Raw genomic sequence first — 19,075 nt, 5'->3', positions numbered from 1 at the left:
TGGCTGTTCCTTCTTCCCTTGGGGGCAGATCACCTCTTTGTGTTAGGCCCATCTGCCCTCAAGGGGGCAGAAATCCCACTAGACACCAGGGAAGAATTTCTTTTTTTTTTTTTTAAAAAGAGGGCAGGATATGGCAAATATTCAACTAAATGAAGACAAACTCGTTCTGGGGGTAATTACCCCCATCTGCCCCTGGAGTGGGTGCAGAAAGCCCACTAGATGCCAGGGAATTATAAAATAAAATAGAGGGGTGAGGCTGCCAATCACTATTGGCATGGGTATGCCCCCACCCCAACTGAAGGGGGTAACAGTCTTTCAGCCCCCCTGCAAACTAAAGCATGTCATCCCAATGGCAAGCAAGAGGACAATTGACTCTTTTGGGTTTTGATTTTACATATGGGCCAAGAGAGCTTGGCTAACTCCCATATCGTCCCACTTGCAATGGTAAGCAGCTGCACGTTTTGGACTTTGGTACGCTACCACCTAGGAAAACCTACCAGACCCAGACATATCTGAAAACTAAACATGTGGGTGAGTCCAGGTTGGTGTGCTTCACATGCACCCCACACCATTTTCTTACCCAAAATGCCCTGCAAACCTCCAGCTTTGACTGAAACAAAGCATTTTCCCTACATTTCTGTGATGGAACCTTCTGGTGTCCGAAGGAATCCACAAAATTCCTACCACCCAGCATTGTTGCATCTATACCGATAAAGATTCTGCCCCACATGTGTGGGTGCCCAAAGCAGAGTCAGCCTAAAAAGTTTTGGGAAAAAAACCTGTCTTTTTGGACCCACTTTGGTTCCCCCACGATTTCTACATATTTTTTGGCCCTCTCCTGTCACAGGCACTTGACCCACCTACACAAGTGAGGTATCATTTTTATTGAGAGACCAAGGGGAATGCTGGGTGGTAGGAAATTTGTGCTGGTGCGGTGATGCCACACAGAAATATGAGGAAAATGTGATTTGTTTTAGCTAAATTTGAAGTTTGCAGGGAATTCTGGGTACAAAAAGGGTGGGGAATCCATGCAAGTCACACCTCCCTGGACTCCCTCGGGTGTCTAGTTTTCAGAAATGTCTGGGTTTGGTAGGTTCCCCTAGATGGGTGGCAAGCCCACAACCAAAATTATGTAGTTTTGTAATAGATCATTTTGATGGGTCCACGTTGAGCTTTGGACCCTTTTCCTTTTTGTGGGCACTAGGCCTATCCACATAAGTGAGGTACCAGTTTTATCGGGCGCTTGGCAGAATGCTGGGTGGCAGGAAGTTTGTGGCTCCCCTCAGATTCAATAACTTTACATCACCAAAATGTGAGGAAAACGTAGACACATTTTGAGGTTTGCAAGGTATTCTGGGCACCAGAATCTGGTGAAAGCCCCCCAAGTCACCCCCATCCTTGATTCCCCTAGGTGTCTAGTTCTCAAAGATGTGTGGGTTTGGTAGGTTTCCCTAAGTGGCGGCTGAGCTAGAGGCCAAAATCCACAAGTAGGCATGTTGCAAAAAAAGTGGGAGTTTTCAGTGTAAAAATGTGATGTGTCCAAGTTGCATTTTGGTGAGTTTCCTGTCGCAGGCACTAGGTCTACACACACAAGTGAGGTACCATTTTTATCGGGAGACATGGGGGAATGCTGGGTGGAAGAACGTTTGTGGCTTCCCTCAGATTCCAGAGCTTTCTGTCACCGAAATGTGTTGGGTGACAAAACCTAGTGAGAGCCCCACAAGTTACCCCATCCTGGATTCCCCTAGGTGTCTAGCTCTAAAAAATGTACAGGTTTGGTAGGTTTCCCTAGTTGCTGGCTGAGCTAGAGCTGAAAGTCCACAGCTAGGCACTTTGTAAAAAACGCAACAGTTTTCAGTGTAAAAATGTGATACGTCCATGTTGCGTTTTGGGGCATTTCCTGTTGCGGGCACCAGGCCTAACCACACAAATGAGGTACCATTTTTTTCAGGAGACTTGGGGGAATTCTGGGTGGAAGGAGGTTTGTGGCTCCTATCAGATTCCAGAACTTTCTATCACCGAAATGTGAGGAAAAAGTGTTTTGTTATCCAAAATGTAAGGTTTGCAAAGGATTCTGGGTGGCAGAACCCAGTGGGAGCCCCAAAAGTCACCCCTCCTGGATTCCCCTAGGTGTCTAGTTTTAAAAAAATGTACAAGTTTGGTAGGTTTCCCTAAGTGCCGATTGAGCTGCAGCCCAAAATCCACAGCAAGGCACTCTGCAAAAAACACATCAGTTTTCAGGGGAAAAATGTGATGTGCCCATGTTGCCTTTTGGGGAGTTTCCTGTCTTGGGCACTAGGTCTACCCACACAAGTGAGGTACCATTTTTATCGGGAAACTTGGGGAACACAGAATAGAAGAACAAGTTTTATTGCCAATTGTCTTTCTCTACATTTTTGCCTCTAAATTTAAGACAGTGTGTAAGAAAAAAGTAATTTTGAAAAATGCTCTGTAATTCACATGCTAGAATGGGGACCCCCGAATTCAGAGATGTGCAAGAAACCGCTGCTTCTAAACTCCATATCTTGTGCCCATTTCGGAAATACATGGGTTTCATTGATAACTATTCTTCACTCTTTATATTTTACCAAATGAGTTGCTGTATACCCGCTATATGATGAAAACCCATTGCAAGGTGCAGCTCATTTATTGGCTCTGGGTACCTTTGGTTCTTGATGAACCTACAAGCCCTATATATGCCTGCAACCAGAAGGGTCCAGCAGACGTAATGGTATATTGCTTTCACAAATCTGCCATAGCTGGAAAAAGTTACAGAAAAAAACGTAGACAGAAATGGCTGTTTTTTTTCAACTCAATTTCAATCTTTTTTTAATTTCAACTGTTACTTTCTATAGGAAAACCTTGAAGGCCATACACAAATTGACCCCTTGCTGAATTCAGAATTCTGTCTACTTTTCAGAAATGTTTAGCTGTCCAGGATTCACTATTGGTTTCACAACAATTTCTGTCACTAACTGGAAGGAGGCTGAAAGCACAAAAAATAGTAAAAATGAGGAATGTCCCAGTAAAATGCCAAAACTGTGTTGAAAAATGAGTTTTTTCTGATTTAAGTCTGCCTGTTCCTGAAAGCTGGGAAGATGGTGCTTTTAACACCGCAAACTCTTTGTTGATGCCGCTTGCAGGGGAAAAAAAACAAATGCTGTGAGCTGCAGCACTTTTTTCCCATTTTTCACAAAAAACCCACATTTTAGCTGTATTTTGGCAAATTTTTCTGTCTCTTCCATGGGAACCCACAAACTCTGAGTACCTTTAGAATCCAGTGAATGTTGAAAAAATGGACGCAAATTTGGTGTGGATAGTTTGTGTGGACAAAAAGTTATGGGGGCCTAGGCGCAAACTACCCCAAATAGCCAAAAAAACAGGTTGGCACAGGAGGGGCCTGGCAGCGAAGTGGTTAATATTTCATGGCTTATTTAGGAATGTGACCCTCAGGTTCTGGTCATCAAGATTGGAATCTATGTGCTGAACTTCTATGTAGAGCTTACAGTATGCATTAACTTATCAAAGGAAATCACCTCTTCCTGTTGCTCTTCTGCTATATACTTGCCACTATTACTGCAGCTTCCTAGTACACAATCCATATCAACTTGGGTACATTTACTATCATGTTCTTAATTGACTTCCAATTTCCACACAGTTACATGGTGAAAGAAAGTGAAAATCCAGATCAAAAGTCCTAATTAACTTTGTTATGGGTGCTAGATACTCAGCAAAAATTAGGTGGCAATTGTGTGAGCTTGGGGAACCCCACAGCCTTATTTGCAAACACAGAAGTATATATTGGAAAACTGATGCTTTAACATAGCACCACACTCTGAAAAGAAATGTAGTAACATTTTTAAGTTTTGCATTAAAACCCCAACCCGACGATCCTTTCCAACTACCGCCCCATCTCCCTCCTCCCTTTCCCCGCCAAGGTTGCAGAGAAATTAGTCAGCGCCAGCCTATCCCACTTCCTCGAAGCAAACAACACTCTTGACCCCTCACAATCCGGGTTCCGGAAGAACCGCAGCACGGAAACCGCCCTCATCGCATGCACTGACGACATCAGGACCAATGTCGACAAAGGCGAGACCGTCGCACTCATCCTCCTAGACCTCTCCGCAGCCTTTGACACCGTCTGCCACCACACACTCCGCACACGCCTCCACAACTTAGGAATTCGCCACAAAGATTTAGACTGGCCCACCTCCTTCCTCACCGACCGGAAACAGAGAGTCCGCCTTCCACCCTTCCACTCCAACGCTACCAAGATCACCTGCGGAGTCCCCCAAGGGTCCTCCCTAAGCCCCACACTCTTCAACATCTACATGATCCCCCTAGCCAACATCCTCCGTGCACACGGAATCACTATCCTCTCCTATGCAGATGACCCTCAACTCATCCTCTCCCTCACCTGCAACCGCACCACTGGCAAAACCAACCTACATGCTGCTCTCGACACCGCCAACTGGATGACCACTAACCACCTCAAGCTCAACTCCAACAAAACCGAGATCATCTTCGGCCCCAACAAAACGACATGGGACGACTCCTGGTGGCCCACCGCCCTAGGCCCGCACCCACCCCCGCAAACCACGCACGCAACCTCGGCATCATCCTGGACCCCTCCCTCTCCATGACACAGCAAATCAATGCTCCAACCTCCTCCTGCTTCCACACACTCCGCACTCTAAAAACATCCTTCAAATGGATTCCTCCAGAGACCAGGAAGACAGTCACCCACGCACTCATCAGCAGCAGACTGGACTACGGTAACGCCCTCTACGCCGGCACCACACTCAAACTCCAGAGAATCCAGAACACAGCCGCACGCCTCGTCCTTGGCCTCCCCGCCACGAACGAATCTCACCACACCTCAAATCCCTTCACTGGCTCCCCATAGACAAGAGAATCACATTCAAGATCCTCATCCACGCACACAAATCCCTCCACAACACTGGCCCAACCTACCTCAATGAAAGAGTGAACTTCCACACTCCCACACGCAACCTCCGATCAGCCGACCTCGCCCTAGCCACAGTCCCCCGCATCCAACGCACCACCACAGGAGGCAGGTCCTTCTCCTACCTCGCCCCCAAAACCTGGAACTCCCTCCCCACCAACCTTCGCAAAACCAAAGACCTCCTGCTCTTCAGAATGAACCTCAAGACATGGTTTTTCGATCAGTGACCCTCCCTCTCCCACCCCCTTGATTCCCCTCCCCCCCAGCGTCTTGAGACCCTCACAGGTGAGTAGCGCGCTCTACAAAGTTTTTGATTGATTGATTGATTGATTATCAAATATAGTGATGAAGCGCACCAATGTACATATTAGCAAAGCCCAGGCTTTTTAATGCAACCTGGCCCCAGACTTGTTTTTGGCGTACTGCCACAGCTATGTACCTTCATGTCTCTAAATTAAGGGGTGTCACTAAAATCTAAATCATGCACATGGCGTTAGGAAAATTTAAACAGTCTTTATGGATACTAAGGAGTGAAGTAAAATATCTTGATGTGCAACTCTCTTTATTTGCTCAGCTTTTAATATTTCCAGGTCAGTCTAAGATCCAAATTAATAATCAACTCTGCCAGCCTACAGAGGAACAGTTTATGGTCCATGCTACAAAGCTCTGCCACAACGTCAAGCAATGAAGCCTACATCATATCAGCATTTATCACGCAGACGCGCCAGCCTACGTCTTCAGCATTTGGTAAAGGCAAGAACCTGACTACAATCTAGGCTCCTAAGAGATAAAACTAATTCTGCTCTACGACAGGTATTTAGTGCCCTAGCTAAAACACGCCCCTCAATAAACTTGGCTCACATAAACAAGTTAGATTCAAAACTATCTGTACTGCAGCAAAATGTACAGAGAAGCTGCAACTGCTGCAAAGGACTGCTCAGTAAAAGGGCACATCACATTCTGCAGTCAGGACAAAATAGAGCTTAGAATGAAAGGACTCCATCAGTACATCTGAATATCAGTAAACAAACCAAATTATTTGATTTAAACTCCGTGTTCCTTACCTTCAAACCACGATGTAGTCTGTTCTTCAAAACGCCAAGAAACTCCCCATGGCTGAGGCACTCATCACCATCTAAATCAAAGATCTTGAAGATAGTTTCCAAAACGTTTTTTGAAAGATCCTGCCCTGTAGCAACCTTTACAGCCCTCATGAATTCAGCTGGGGAAAACAAGATCATAAACAGCAGTTTTAAATTTAACAAGTAGCAGTAAGGAACCTCTCAAGTTGCATTTGAATGATGCCAAAAGCTTACATAATCACGTATACCTGGAAAACTAATATTTTAATACACATGATTGTAAAGGGTATGAGCTATCATTTTGTCTGAATATACAAAATTCACAAAGCATCTTCAGGAGGGAACAGATATGCATTTTCTCCTATTCAAGGTTTGGTCCCTGGTGTGGCAACAACCAATGCAGAAAGCTTATTACAGACTTGGTATGCGGTAGGGATTCATGTGCAAATAGTAAATTACTACACTTTCACATAATGCACGGGATATCCATATCCATAAGTATATGAGTCCAGAAATCTGCCAAAACAGGCAAACATGTAGAAATTCATAAATTAACTTTCTTTACTGGCAGATTGCACCTAAGAACAATTAGGTACCAACATAAGTTTACATTAAGAGTACAGACGTCTACACTGAGAATACAGAAATCTACTATTTGCATGCAAAATGGTTCCTTTTAACCAATAATGTAGAATGTTTGCATTACAACCTAAACCTAAATGCATAAAATGAAGCTGAATACTTACCCAATTTCACAGCGCGATTGGCCACACTAAACATCTGCATTGTTATTGAGAAGTCTTCCAGATTGTTCATAAAGCGACAGAAACTCTTGAATTCTCCCAAACTGATACCCTAAAGCACAATATCAAATGACTCCAGAATTAGAGAGCAGATCTAAATATTCAATTTTTTTTTAAACCAATAAATCTATTTTAATGGGTGGTTATAAAAAATAAATACACATGCAAAATTAAGGATATATCTCATTAGTAGGCTATCCTGTTCTAGGTTTAAACCTATAAAAACTGATAAAATCCCACTGAAAGGGAAGCAGCCCATATGAGTGTAAATATATAAACACGACACAACCACAAACTGAAATGCCTTTCAAAGAAAGGAACCTGAGAGAGAATGAGTTTTTTTTCCTGAAGAGGCCAACACAATGTAACTTTGCTAAAGAATGTAGCAGCAAGAAGACTGGTGTAAGATTATTCTGCTTGAGCTTTCTTGTTTAGGAATGTCACTAAATATATTTCTTCTTCCTTCTATTTCCTCCAGTTTTGTGCTTGGATTAAAGGTGCAGGCTATAAAAGCATTTTAGGGCTGATCATTATTTTATATACTGTAGAGAATCTGGGAATATTAAAATAATACTTGATCTTTTCGGAGTGTATAATTCTTTCACTGATAGGTGAAATGGCTGGCTCATAAGAATTGTGACCAATATGTAGTTTTGAATTTACTCACAGAAACACAATGGGTAAAACTCTTTGATATATGAGCCCATTTTCTAATAGGTCAGTACTAGTAGCAGATCACCTCCCAAACACTCCAGGCTTTAAACATTCAATGCAATGTGCCTTTAAACATAGTGCTGTCACAATGCACATGGTATTGTGGTGAGAACATGACACACAATTTCCACATGCTGACAAAATTCATAGCTGCAAGGTGACCCATTGTTATTTATGATAACCATAGCTGATCCTGGCTTTTACCCAACTGCATTTTACTGCTGGGTTTTTTAGCTCATAGGTTACAAGATCAGGACTTAAAATGAGATATTTGCCACAGGGCCCACTTGACAGCTATGAATGTCCAAACAACAGTAGCAGCACCTGAATCTAGTCCAATTCAAAATGTTAAAGGTTTCCTAAGATACTATGCTGTTGGTAGGGTCGATCACCCCTACAATGTCATAATATTCAGTATGGAGTAGGTAAATAACCCTTAACAGCTGCCGGCAATTTGTTTATTAAAACGTTTTAAAATAGCACTGTTACTTGCTTAATCCATTAATAGTCATGTACACCAGACACAGTCCTGACAGAGTAAGTATGAGAGGTAATGAGAGGTGAGAGAAGGTAATAAGATTTGAATGAGAGTGCAATACACAGACATCCTATGCTTAAAACAGTCCAACATGCGTCCATTGAACACAATGCCAATGAGAAGACGCTACATACACTGCATTACTTCTCCTTTAAATTGTATACATACTTTACAACAATCACTGAAAACACATGTTTTATAAACACTGGCAAAAGTGATTGACTATTTTAGAGGGCTAGACAGATGACTAAACACTGATATGCATTGTTTTCATAAGATTTGGAAAACATCACTGAAATCCACAAAAAATAAACATTGAATACAGGACAGCCTACAAGTTTTTACAAAGGTTCCACCTGGCACCACTTCCATGGGACTTGCCATGCATCTTCCCTAAACAAACTTATAATGGTATCTATTGTCATCACATTTCCCAGTTAGGTAAGAAAGATAAATCTGTGTCAGTTCCTTTCCAGTGCAGGCCAAGTCAACAAACATTCAGCTGGCACACCAAATATTACTTTAGAATGTTGTTTCCAAAAATAAGGCTGAGATTTTAAACACAGGAATTCTTGAAAAGTAGTTGCCGTCTGGTGCATTGCACTGGTTCTTTCATAATTAAATATCAATTGTCGCATCAATATGTTATGCTGCTTGGAACTGTGAGCTTCTGCTGGGTGTCTGTTGTTTAGATTATGCGCAGAAGAACTCTCACTTTTTATACCTACTTGCTCATAAAATTGGTATTTCATCAACTTAACAATGTTGTGGTGCATTAAGAATGCTTAACATTATGATGGTGTATGAAAACAGGCTTTTGCACTTGGTCATCCCATATTTTCTGCCTTTGCTGGACCCTATTTCTGTTTGCTGGCTTTAGAGCTCGGTGCACTTTAACCCTGTTAACCAGTAGTAAAGTGTCTGTGACCCCTCCTTAAACATGAACAAATTAGCTTAGAAAAAAAACTTGCCTGCTGCGTAGCACTCGTTTCTGGATTTATCTTAAATCAGACAAAAAATAATTATGACTACTAAATTGGCTTATTCCAAATTAGTTTATTTAAACTGGCTATAAGTCACCAGTATATGGTGTACAAAGTTTACCAACAACTTGGAAGTTAAATACCACTAGTGGACTGCAGCACTCATTGTGCCACCCACTACAGTGGCAGTGCAAACTTGGCTTCAGGCCTACACTGTGTATCAGGACGGCTGCAGTGTAATCTGCTGCCTGATCTGTCAAAAGACAAAGGGCCAGATTTATATTTTGGTGGACAGGTTGCTCTGACACAACAATGATGGATATCTCATCCACCGAAATATAAACTCCATTATGTCCTATAGGATTTATATTTCGGCAGACAGCATATCCATCACTATTGCCACAGGGTGACACATCTGCCGAAATACAAATCAAGCCCAAAGTTTCCTCACCTTGTGACTACCCCCAGGCTCCAGACTGGATCAGTAGAAATTTCTCAGCAAATCCCTCATGCATCAATAGTGGCATTATGTGGCTTCATGCTGGGTCTGACCCACACTGAATGTGAATTCGGGGCACCTACACAGACACCACCTCCGCATACTGACATCAGTTTCTTTCCGATTCCTGTCTACACCATCAGACACAAAGCCTTTAGAAATCAACTGGTGCCAGTGAGCAGAACTCTAAATTGGAATCTTAATAGTATGGACTAGGTGAGTCTATTCCTCGGAACGGGGAGGTGGGTGGGTCAGTGAGGAATCTACAGTTCAATAGAGTAACCACAAGAAAGAGCTTTACCAAAGGTAAATAACTTTGTATTTTGATGTATAGTTTTAACTGCAGATTCCTCATCTTGTGAATAGATATCAAAGCACTACCTCAACAGATGGTGCCGCTGAGGGATGGGTAAGAACAGGAAATCCTGGAGGACTGATGGGACAGAGTTCCCCTCCTGCTGTACCTGGTTCCCAGGCAGTAATGCTAGGTGAACGTACAAAATGACGCCCACGAAGCAGCCTGGCAGATTTCCAAAACTGGCATCAGCAAAGCCTTCGCACCTGTGGAATAAGCACATAGGCCTTTTGAGGGTGGTTTCATAGCCAGCCCATAACAAATCTTGATCCACAAAGCAATTCATCTACAGATGGTCCTTTTCTGTATAGTTTTCCCCATTTTTTGTCCCAGAAAAACCACAAAGAGCTGATCGTCCACACGATGCGATTGATGTAGAAGCTTGGAGCCCTCTTGGGGTCAAGACAATGGAGTTGTTTTTCCTCGTTAGATGGATAAGAAGGTGGCAAAGAAAGCTGGCAGGGTAATGGACTGCTCTATGTGGAAGGGCGTGACAGCCTTAGGGGGAAATGGATTTTTTTTTTTTTTTTTTTTAATAACCTCTTCCTTGGCTGCTGGAAAGACGAGCTGAATTAATCTCAATGAGGAATTTTGTTTTTAGTGTCAAGGGATGTAGAGAAAAAATGTGTATCGGTTCAAATGGGGCACATGTGAGAAAGAGGAGTACCAAATTAATGTCCCACTGCGGCATCACAAATGGTGTTGATATGAACAAATGAGTGTTCAAGAAATGCAACACAACAGGTGATTTCAAAAGAAATGGCTGATCACGTAGGTGTTATAAAAGCCAAAATGGTTGATAAGTAAAATTTAAATGTTGCTACAGCAAAGGTTTTTATGGTCTTTAGAAAGACGGAACAAAAGAATGCCAGTGATCTCTGCCTGTATAGACTGAAGGGTACAGGAGACACACCCCCTGACGAGGCAGCTGGATCAGAGGACAGATGCTCATGGCTGGAACCACACACTCACCCAGTGAAGGCACGCTAGAATATCCAGGTATTTCTGTTTGTCTTCAGAACTCTAAGCAGGAGCTATAGGGGCGGGAAAGTACAGGAGTACCAATCTCCATTGTATGTGAAAGGGGTCTCATAAAGAGAAATTTCATGGGAACTCCACTGCGTAAAAGTCTGAACACTGCACACTTACTGTGATAGCGAAAAAAGAGCAAGCCAGGTTTTTCCTTATTGCTGGAGAACACTTGTTGGAACCTAGTCTTGGATTGCTTGTGTTCCGGTTCAGGGATGTCCTGGTCAGGCATTCCGGGCTGGACTGTTCCCAGTGGAGCAGGGTCCAAACTGACTTGCATATGGCTGGTCCAAACTGAGGTGGTATTGTGTGCAAAATGATGATGAACTAGGAAGAGGCCTGAGTAATCACCAGTGGCTGAGATTAATTGAAGCATTCCATCCATCACTTTTTTGTTTGCGCCTTATAACTCTGGTAAAGGAGGCAGATCCCTCTGTTGCTGTAGCTGATGTGGGCGACTGGAGGCCAGTGTTAGGGGATGTATTAATCCCACTGACTTCATTGTAGATATGGCTTTGGTCATCATCATCATCAGGGTCAGGCATTATGTATTAGCGTGGTAACATCTCAGAGTGGGAATGAAGATGGTAGGGTGTGTGCAGCTTTGGCTAAGGATGAGGTGGATGACTCTCTGTGTTGGAAAAGACTATCAGCTCCCCTTCCAGCATTGATGCTGGTGTCAACATCGAGGGTTGCAGCATTAGTCCTGGTGCCCTAAATGGTATCAGCCTTGCCACAATGCCTGGAGTTGGAGCTAGGGCAAACTCCAAGATAGGATTCAGTAGCACAATCAACATCAGTGAGGAATCTGCTGGCAGGAGACAGATTAGAGGCCACCTTGGATCCATAGGGCCCAAAGGTGCTCTAGAGGGATCTGGTCAGGTACCAAATATTCAATCAATGGCTTCCTTTAATTTGTGGAGTTTTTGAGGCATCAAAGGCCCGGGGAGTTTGGGGCGCATCAGGATGAGAGCCAGAGTCTGTTCCCAGGACTTAGACAATGTTTGCAGATAGGAGGTACCAGGGTATTGCGCAACTCCTCGCAATGGGAGTGAAGGGATGAAGAGGACCCATGCTTCAACTTCTGAGATTTACTTGTAGATCTTGAATTCAAAGAGGAATGATCTCAGGAGCGGCCTTGGGAGTGACAGCGTTCTACTTTGACAGAGAACAGCCTTCTTTGTTTTCCAACAGTGTTCTGGGACAGAGTTTAGCGTTGCAGTCTCAAATGAACTTAGGGTTCATCTTTGTGCATGTCTTGCATAATATTGAATCGCATTTGAAACCCAGTCACCAGAAACAGACCTCAAGGGAGTCAACAGTGACATCTGCTTGTGGCAATCTTTACACTACTTAAAACGTTGTTTTCAGAAGGGACGCGTCCCTTGAAAGCTGGAAAAAAATTGGGTGAAAAAAGTATCAGCCTGACAGAATTCAAGGAATCAAGCTCAGGATCTGCAATGGAAGGCATGGAAAGAAAGGAACTGACGTCAACGTGTGGAGGTGGCAGCTATGTAGGGGCCCCAACATCACATCTAGGACAGGACAAACATGATGCGGAGCTACTTGATGGCACCTCACAATGAGTGAGGGAATTGTTGATAAAATTCCCCAGATCTTTTGACAGTAGAAAACCTCCCTTTTAAGTATTAGTAAGTCACTCCTATGCTATCCTTATAGCCCACAATGTATGGTGCATGGGTTTTAAAAGTAGACATGTAGAAAATTAGTAGTACCATGTCCCTACAGTGACAAGGCCCAAAGAATACTTTCACCGTGACAGGCCTAGCTGTCCCATGTAAAAAAAAAAAAAATGCAGATTAAAAAACTTATAATACTAACTCAGGAAATGGACCAGCAAGTAAAATAATTAATCAACTATTTTTAATAGTTATTGAAATCTAATTCAAAGGTGAAGCCTGATTTTTAATAAATATTAAGGAAAAGTACCTTTAGGGAACTTAAACTTTACTTGCCTGAACTGTCACAAAAGGTTAATTAGCATAAGTCTCTGCCAGCTCCAGTCAGTGAGTAGCACCGAATGAAAGTGAAAATAGTATGAAATGCCTTCCAGCAGCAAACAGCAGGCTGACCTCAATGGCAGAGATGACTCATATGAACTCAACTGAATATGCAAGGAGGGGGCTGTGCCCTTCCTGACTGTCATTCATATGTAGAAATGGTACTTCAAGATAATGTGGGTTATACTTTTACCCATAATGCTATTGGAGTAGTGTATCCATGTATATTCAGTTAACTAATTTGTTGGCTGAACAAATGAATTAATTTAGCTTTGCTTCTGCATCCAAAATCAACACTGCAGTTCCAGCCAAATGATCCTAAATGGTTTAGTTTTTTTAAATATTATTACTAAAGGCACTCATCAGCAGGAAATTTAAAAAAACAGTACATGCCAATGATATTAAGACTACACACACGATTTTCTCGTTTACAAAGGAAACTTCATTTGCCTTGCATGGGCTTCAAATTGAGCTGCATCATAAACAATCTTGCAAATAAAACAGCAATTTAAGAAAAAGGAAGACACACTCCAGTAAACAACATTACATCACAATGCATTATCAGTCCGCAAACCAGCTACCTCCCCTATCACTTGATGACTTTATGCTCGTCTTTGACCCTGTACCGTGCTCTCAACTGAACTGTACTGCCTTTTGGCTAGATTCACACTACAGAAATACCACATACATACATCTTAGCACACCCACAGACAGGGCACTAGCAGAGTGGAGACTAAGTGGAAAAAAAAGAAAAATATGACAGCAGATCTTTTCCATCTAGGTACCCAAGATCTGACAAAACATCCCTATATCGATCAGGACAGCCCAAACACTGCTCCCATTTAGGGAACAGGTGAATACACAACTTTTTAAAGAACACTATAGTACAATGCAGGAACAATGTGCACTGCTGTTTTCATATACCAGCTACTGCTTCTATCACTAGTTGATTTTATGCTTGCCTTTGACCCTGAACAGTGCTCTACTGCCTTTTAACTAGGTTTTGCTATGCAAATTTCACATACATTTAAACATACATAGTATAAGTGGTAATGTGCTATGCGCCAAAATGGCTCTTGGTGTAAGTTTACAATGGAAGGCAATTACTTTTCAGGTTAAAGGTTGCGCACTCAGGAATTTAAATGTGATCCTTATTTTCGAAAAATAACACCCCAATACTAGATGATCAGAAACAGCTTTTAATGTATGGATATACCTCCAGCAATAGTTATTTACTGCAACCCTAATATAATTTATTTAATGTTATTTATGCAAAGAGATATGCAATGATAAATGAAGCTAATTAAATTACATTAGCCTGTTTTCTATTTGACAAGAACCGCTTTCAACTCCCTGCTTTTAAGCGGACTTTTCTAGAAAAGTAAACACACAAGTTATTCCTGCTCATATATCAGAGCCAGATGTATTTTCCTGATGATGGATTCTGATGTATGACCACTGCATCAATTTCTTTTATAATTTTTTATTGACCCTGCTATAACAGACGGTGTTTTCCCCATACACTGTTAGATAGAAAATCTGAGGTCAGATCCTACCAATTCATTTTCCATCTACTTAATGTGTCTCAGTCTAGTCCTAATACATTTTGTGAAAACCAAGTCCTCAAGATTGGTAGAAACATTACATTGTGGTATCCCAACGTGTTTAACAAATTGTGGTAGTCTAATGGAGACCCAGTTGAAAACCTGGCAGCGCACTCTTTTGGGACAATTATTTAAGCACAGTATATCTCAGATATTATCTTCCAGCATACTTTCCATTAACGCGTTATCATAATAAGATTAGATTTGGAATCTTTTAGAAATGAGGTCTCAAAGTGGCAGTGGTTTGCACCCTGCCCAAGTAGGGACCCTCACTCTAGTCAGGGTAAGGGAGCCACACAGCTAAGTGGCCCCCTATTCACCTCCTTGGTAGCTTGGCATGAGCAGTCAGGCTTATCTCAGGGGCAATGAGTAAAGTTTTTATACACACACACACAAGACCAAAATGACAAAAATCAAACACAAACAAGTAAAGATATAAATGACAAAAATCAAACAAACAAGTAAAGATAGAAATTTTCGAAAATCAAATCTTAGTATAGCACTCAGAAACACAATAGCTTCCAACTGGGGCAATCAGGGCGCCTTGACTGTGTTGTTCCAAATAGTCCAATGCCACTCATGAGTGAGTGTGGGTCGGTGATGGAGTCACATGGACCCCAGGAACAGTAAAATGATGGGGAAATAAAAATGTTGCACGAAGTCGGGGAGGTGAGGCGTTGTTGGAGCTGGTGTGGCGCCAGTTTCTTACTGCTGCCAGGGAGGTGAGGTGTTGGTCCTTACTGCTATGCAGGGGAGGTGAGGCATTGGTTCCTTACGGCTGCAGGAGAGATGATGCAATTTCGGAAGCGAGGCATTGGTTCCTTATGACCAGGCAGGGTCGATGAATCCAGCAGGTCAAGATGAGAGGCGTCCACTCTGTGGTATTCTGATCACACAGATGCTGCCGCCGAGTTGGAGTAGGGTGTCATGGACATCAGTGACACAGCACTCACGCTGTGGTAGAACTTCAGATGCGCTGCTGCGGTCCTGTGTTGTAGGTCATGGTCGCTGCACTCAGCAGGGACCATGGCTCCTGTGCAGGCGGTGGCCCGGAGTCAGAGAGCGGTGTCAGTTCTGAAGTCACTCTGGAGTCAATGTGCTTAATTCCTTCTTAGTTGCACCGGAGCTTACTTCCAAGGGCCCATGAACTGGATTTGACACCACTTGGCAAGTTAGGACTCTCAATAAGAAAGCCCAGGCGCTGGAAGGTGAAGTCTTTGGTGGCCCTGAGACTTAACAGGAGGCAAGCTTGGATCTAGACCTTGGAGAACATTAGAAAACAGGATGTAGAAAGCAAAGTCCAGTCCTTTCACTCCCAGGACTGAAGCAACATGCACAGCACAACAAAGCAACAGGCAGAGTGGCAGTCCCTTCTACAGCATCCAACTCTTCTTGTTGGCATAATTTCCTCAGACCAGTAGTGTTTCAAATATGTGGAGTCAAAGGTCCAGTATTTATATCCATTTCTGTTTTTCAAGTAGGCAAACTTCAAAGAGAAGTCTCTGTAGTGCCTTTTCCTGCCCTGGCCGCTAACACACTCCAGGGGGTTGGAGACTTCTTTGTGTGAGGACAGGCACAGCCCTATTAAGGTGCAAGTGTTGGCTTCTCCCACCACTCAAGCTCAGGAGGACCCATAAGCTTGGTGATGGGTCATCAGTGTATGCCTCTTTGTGACTGTCTAGAGTGAATGCACAAACAGCCCAACTGTCATCCTAACCCAGACATGTATGAAAGGCACAGAATGGTTAAGCAAAAAAATGCCCACTTTCTAGAAGTGGCATTTTCAAACCTACAATTCAAAAACCAACTTCACCAAAAGATGTATTTATAAATTGTGAGTTCATAAACCCCAAACTCCATATCTCTACCTGATGCCATTGGGAAATTACACTTCAATCCCCATTTTACCCTGTGGAAGAGATAGGCCTTGCAATAGTAAAAAAACAAATTTAGCAGTATTTCAATATCAAGACCAGTACATGTCCTACCTTTTAAATACATTGTATCCTGCCCATGGGGCTGCCTTGGGCCAACTTCAGGGGGTGACTTACATGCAGTAAAAAGGAAGGTTTGGGTCTGGCAAGTGGGTGCTTTTGCCAGGTCAACATGACAGTTTGAGAACTGCACACACAATCACTGCAGTGGCAGGTCTGAGACATGTTTGCAGGGCTACTCATGTGGGTGGCACAATCAGTGCTGCAGGCTCACTAGTACCATTTGATTTACAGGCCCTGGGCACACACTGTGCACTGCACTAGGGACTTACAATTAAATCAAATATGCCAATCATGGATAAATCAATCACCAATGCAATTTAGAAAGAGAGCATCTGAACTTTAGCACTGGTTAGCAGTGGTAGAGTGCCCAGAGTCCTAAAGTCAACAAAAACAGGTCAGAAAACATAAGAGGAAAGAGGCAAAACGTTTGAGGCTAAGCCTGCAAAAAAGGCCAGGTCAAACAGGATCCTTTTTCAAATCTGGTTGAAATTGGAGCAAAGTAATACAAATTGAAATTGGGCATGGATAGACCACCCTTCCAATCCTCCGTAATGGGAAATTATAAGGCGCTGAATGTTAATATCAAACTTGCCTCTTGCCATAATTAAGAGATCATTGCTTCCAATTTTATTTGTAAAAATGCGCATTTGAGATACATGGGGCAAAATAGATAGAAAAATTCAATAGGGACAGAACAGTCATCTTTAACAAAGCTACTCTCCCCATTATTGTGAATGGGAGCAACTTCCATTCAGCTAACAGTCTTTGCTAATTAAAAAAAGGTTTATAATTTAAGTTACACAAACCTTCCATATTATATGTGAATTTTATGCCCAGGTAGTGTCTAGGTAGTTGATTTAAACCCTTTTAAAGATCAGGCAACATCCTCCAGGACACTATTGCACTGCAGCACCTCAGTCTTGGATTTATTTATTGTATATTGCCCCAGGGTCTGAAATAATATAAACATTTCAAATTTCTCATTTGGTCTGTTCTATCTGGTTTTAAAAACAACATATGCCCGTGTACAGCTAAATTTGAGCCATTTGAGATAACGAGGGAGGTAATCTAGAATTTACAGGGATTGCAGTGGCTAAGGGGTCTATAAATAGGGCAAATAAAACTGGGTAAATGTGGCACCCCTTGTCCCCTGTGCACCACAAAGTTGCCTGCATCAGACTTATCAATGATCAGCTTAGCCATTGCTCAGTCGCAGAGCCTGTGAAGGGCCGTCATGATACTCAAATTTACCTAGGGTGCAAAAAACATATTTTCCAGGCCACCAGGTCAAATGCTTTTTCTGCATCAAGAAAGAATATCAACACCGGAATCTTATTTGGGGTAAACATATTTTAGACTTCCGTAAGGTAGTTTTGTTGATGTGCAAATGACGACCAGGAATAAAACCATTTTGATCTTTATGGACAAGTTTAGAGATCACCCTGTTGAATCTGGTTACCAGTGGTTTCACAATGTTTTTAGAACCTAAATGATAGGACAATATGAACTGAGCTCAACTAGATTTTTTTTTTTTATTTGCACTACAACCCCTTCATTCAAAGAAGGGGGCATTGCTTCCTTAGCGAGCATGGAATTAGCTAATGATAGAAGGTGGTGGCCAAGTTCTTTAATAAAAAATTTATACCACTGCTGGGTAACTATAATGGCCACAAGCTTTCCCACTAGCTAGACTTCTAATGATATTCATTTATTCTTGAAGAGTAAATGGCTTAGAGATCAGTCTTATCTTTTTGGTAAAGACATGGGATAGTTAAAGCTTCAAGGAATTTGTGCAGAGCAGTCAGATCCACGTTTTGTGGGTAGCTATAAATAGACTTGAAATGTTCTAAGAATAGTCTATTTATCCTGTGTCATGAATGATGCAATCCCCATTTCGCACTTATGAAAGCATTACAAAAGACTGATATTAAAGAAAACGATTCAAGGTAAGTTGCATGAGTGACAACCTTCTTTGGACGCTTAAAAGAAAGTTGTTGACAAGTGTTTTTGGACTCATCGGAACATGTGGCTCCTTCAAAATGAAATAAGGCATTATTTTTGTTACTGTTTAAAAAGTGTGCAAGTATGTTATCTGGGTCAGGCTATCAGCTATAAGTGTTTATTAGCAAACAAAATGTTGTGCACAAAGATGAACCAAAACGTCAATTGTTTACATTACAAACAAAACTATGAATCTGATCATGTACATGAACTCCTATAGGAAATGTGTTAACTAGCCCAGCAGTGTTTATATGTACATAGATATGAAGCAAATACCATCTTAGATCATTTTAGAGTAGTTCATTGAGTAAAAGAGCGTAATTTCTGATATTTCTCTCTTTCCATGGACCTAATTGCTTGGTTTTATTCACGAGAAAGTGTCACTCTACGTGAAGTACACTGAAATCATGGGAATGTCACATATAAGCAATCTGAAACTTGGCAGCTGTGTATAGAGAACATCTGCAATTGTGTTCCCTGCTG

At 42.2% G+C, this 19,075-nt stretch overlaps 1 protein-coding gene across 1 annotated transcript in view; it reads right to left on the bottom strand.

Annotated features, from left to right (window-relative positions):
* MICU2 (mitochondrial calcium uptake 2) overlaps window positions 1-19,075 on the bottom strand; it is an 840,968-nt gene that overhangs the window by 20,801 nt on the left and 801,092 nt on the right. The window contains exons 10-11 of the mRNA XM_069202256.1: window positions 6,795-6,903; window positions 6,031-6,188 (exon numbers count right to left, since the gene is read on the bottom strand). Of these exons, the coding sequence (XP_069058357.1) occupies window positions 6,031-6,188; window positions 6,795-6,903 (267 nt within the window). The remainder of the gene's footprint in view (window positions 1-6,030; window positions 6,189-6,794; window positions 6,904-19,075) is intronic.

Source organism: Pleurodeles waltl, chromosome 8 (assembly GCF_031143425.1).
Source record: "Pleurodeles waltl isolate 20211129_DDA chromosome 8, aPleWal1.hap1.20221129, whole genome shotgun sequence".
Classification (NCBI taxonomy): Eukaryota; Metazoa; Chordata; class Amphibia; order Caudata; family Salamandridae; genus Pleurodeles; species Pleurodeles waltl.
This window is presented reverse-complemented; position numbering and strand designations above follow the sequence as displayed.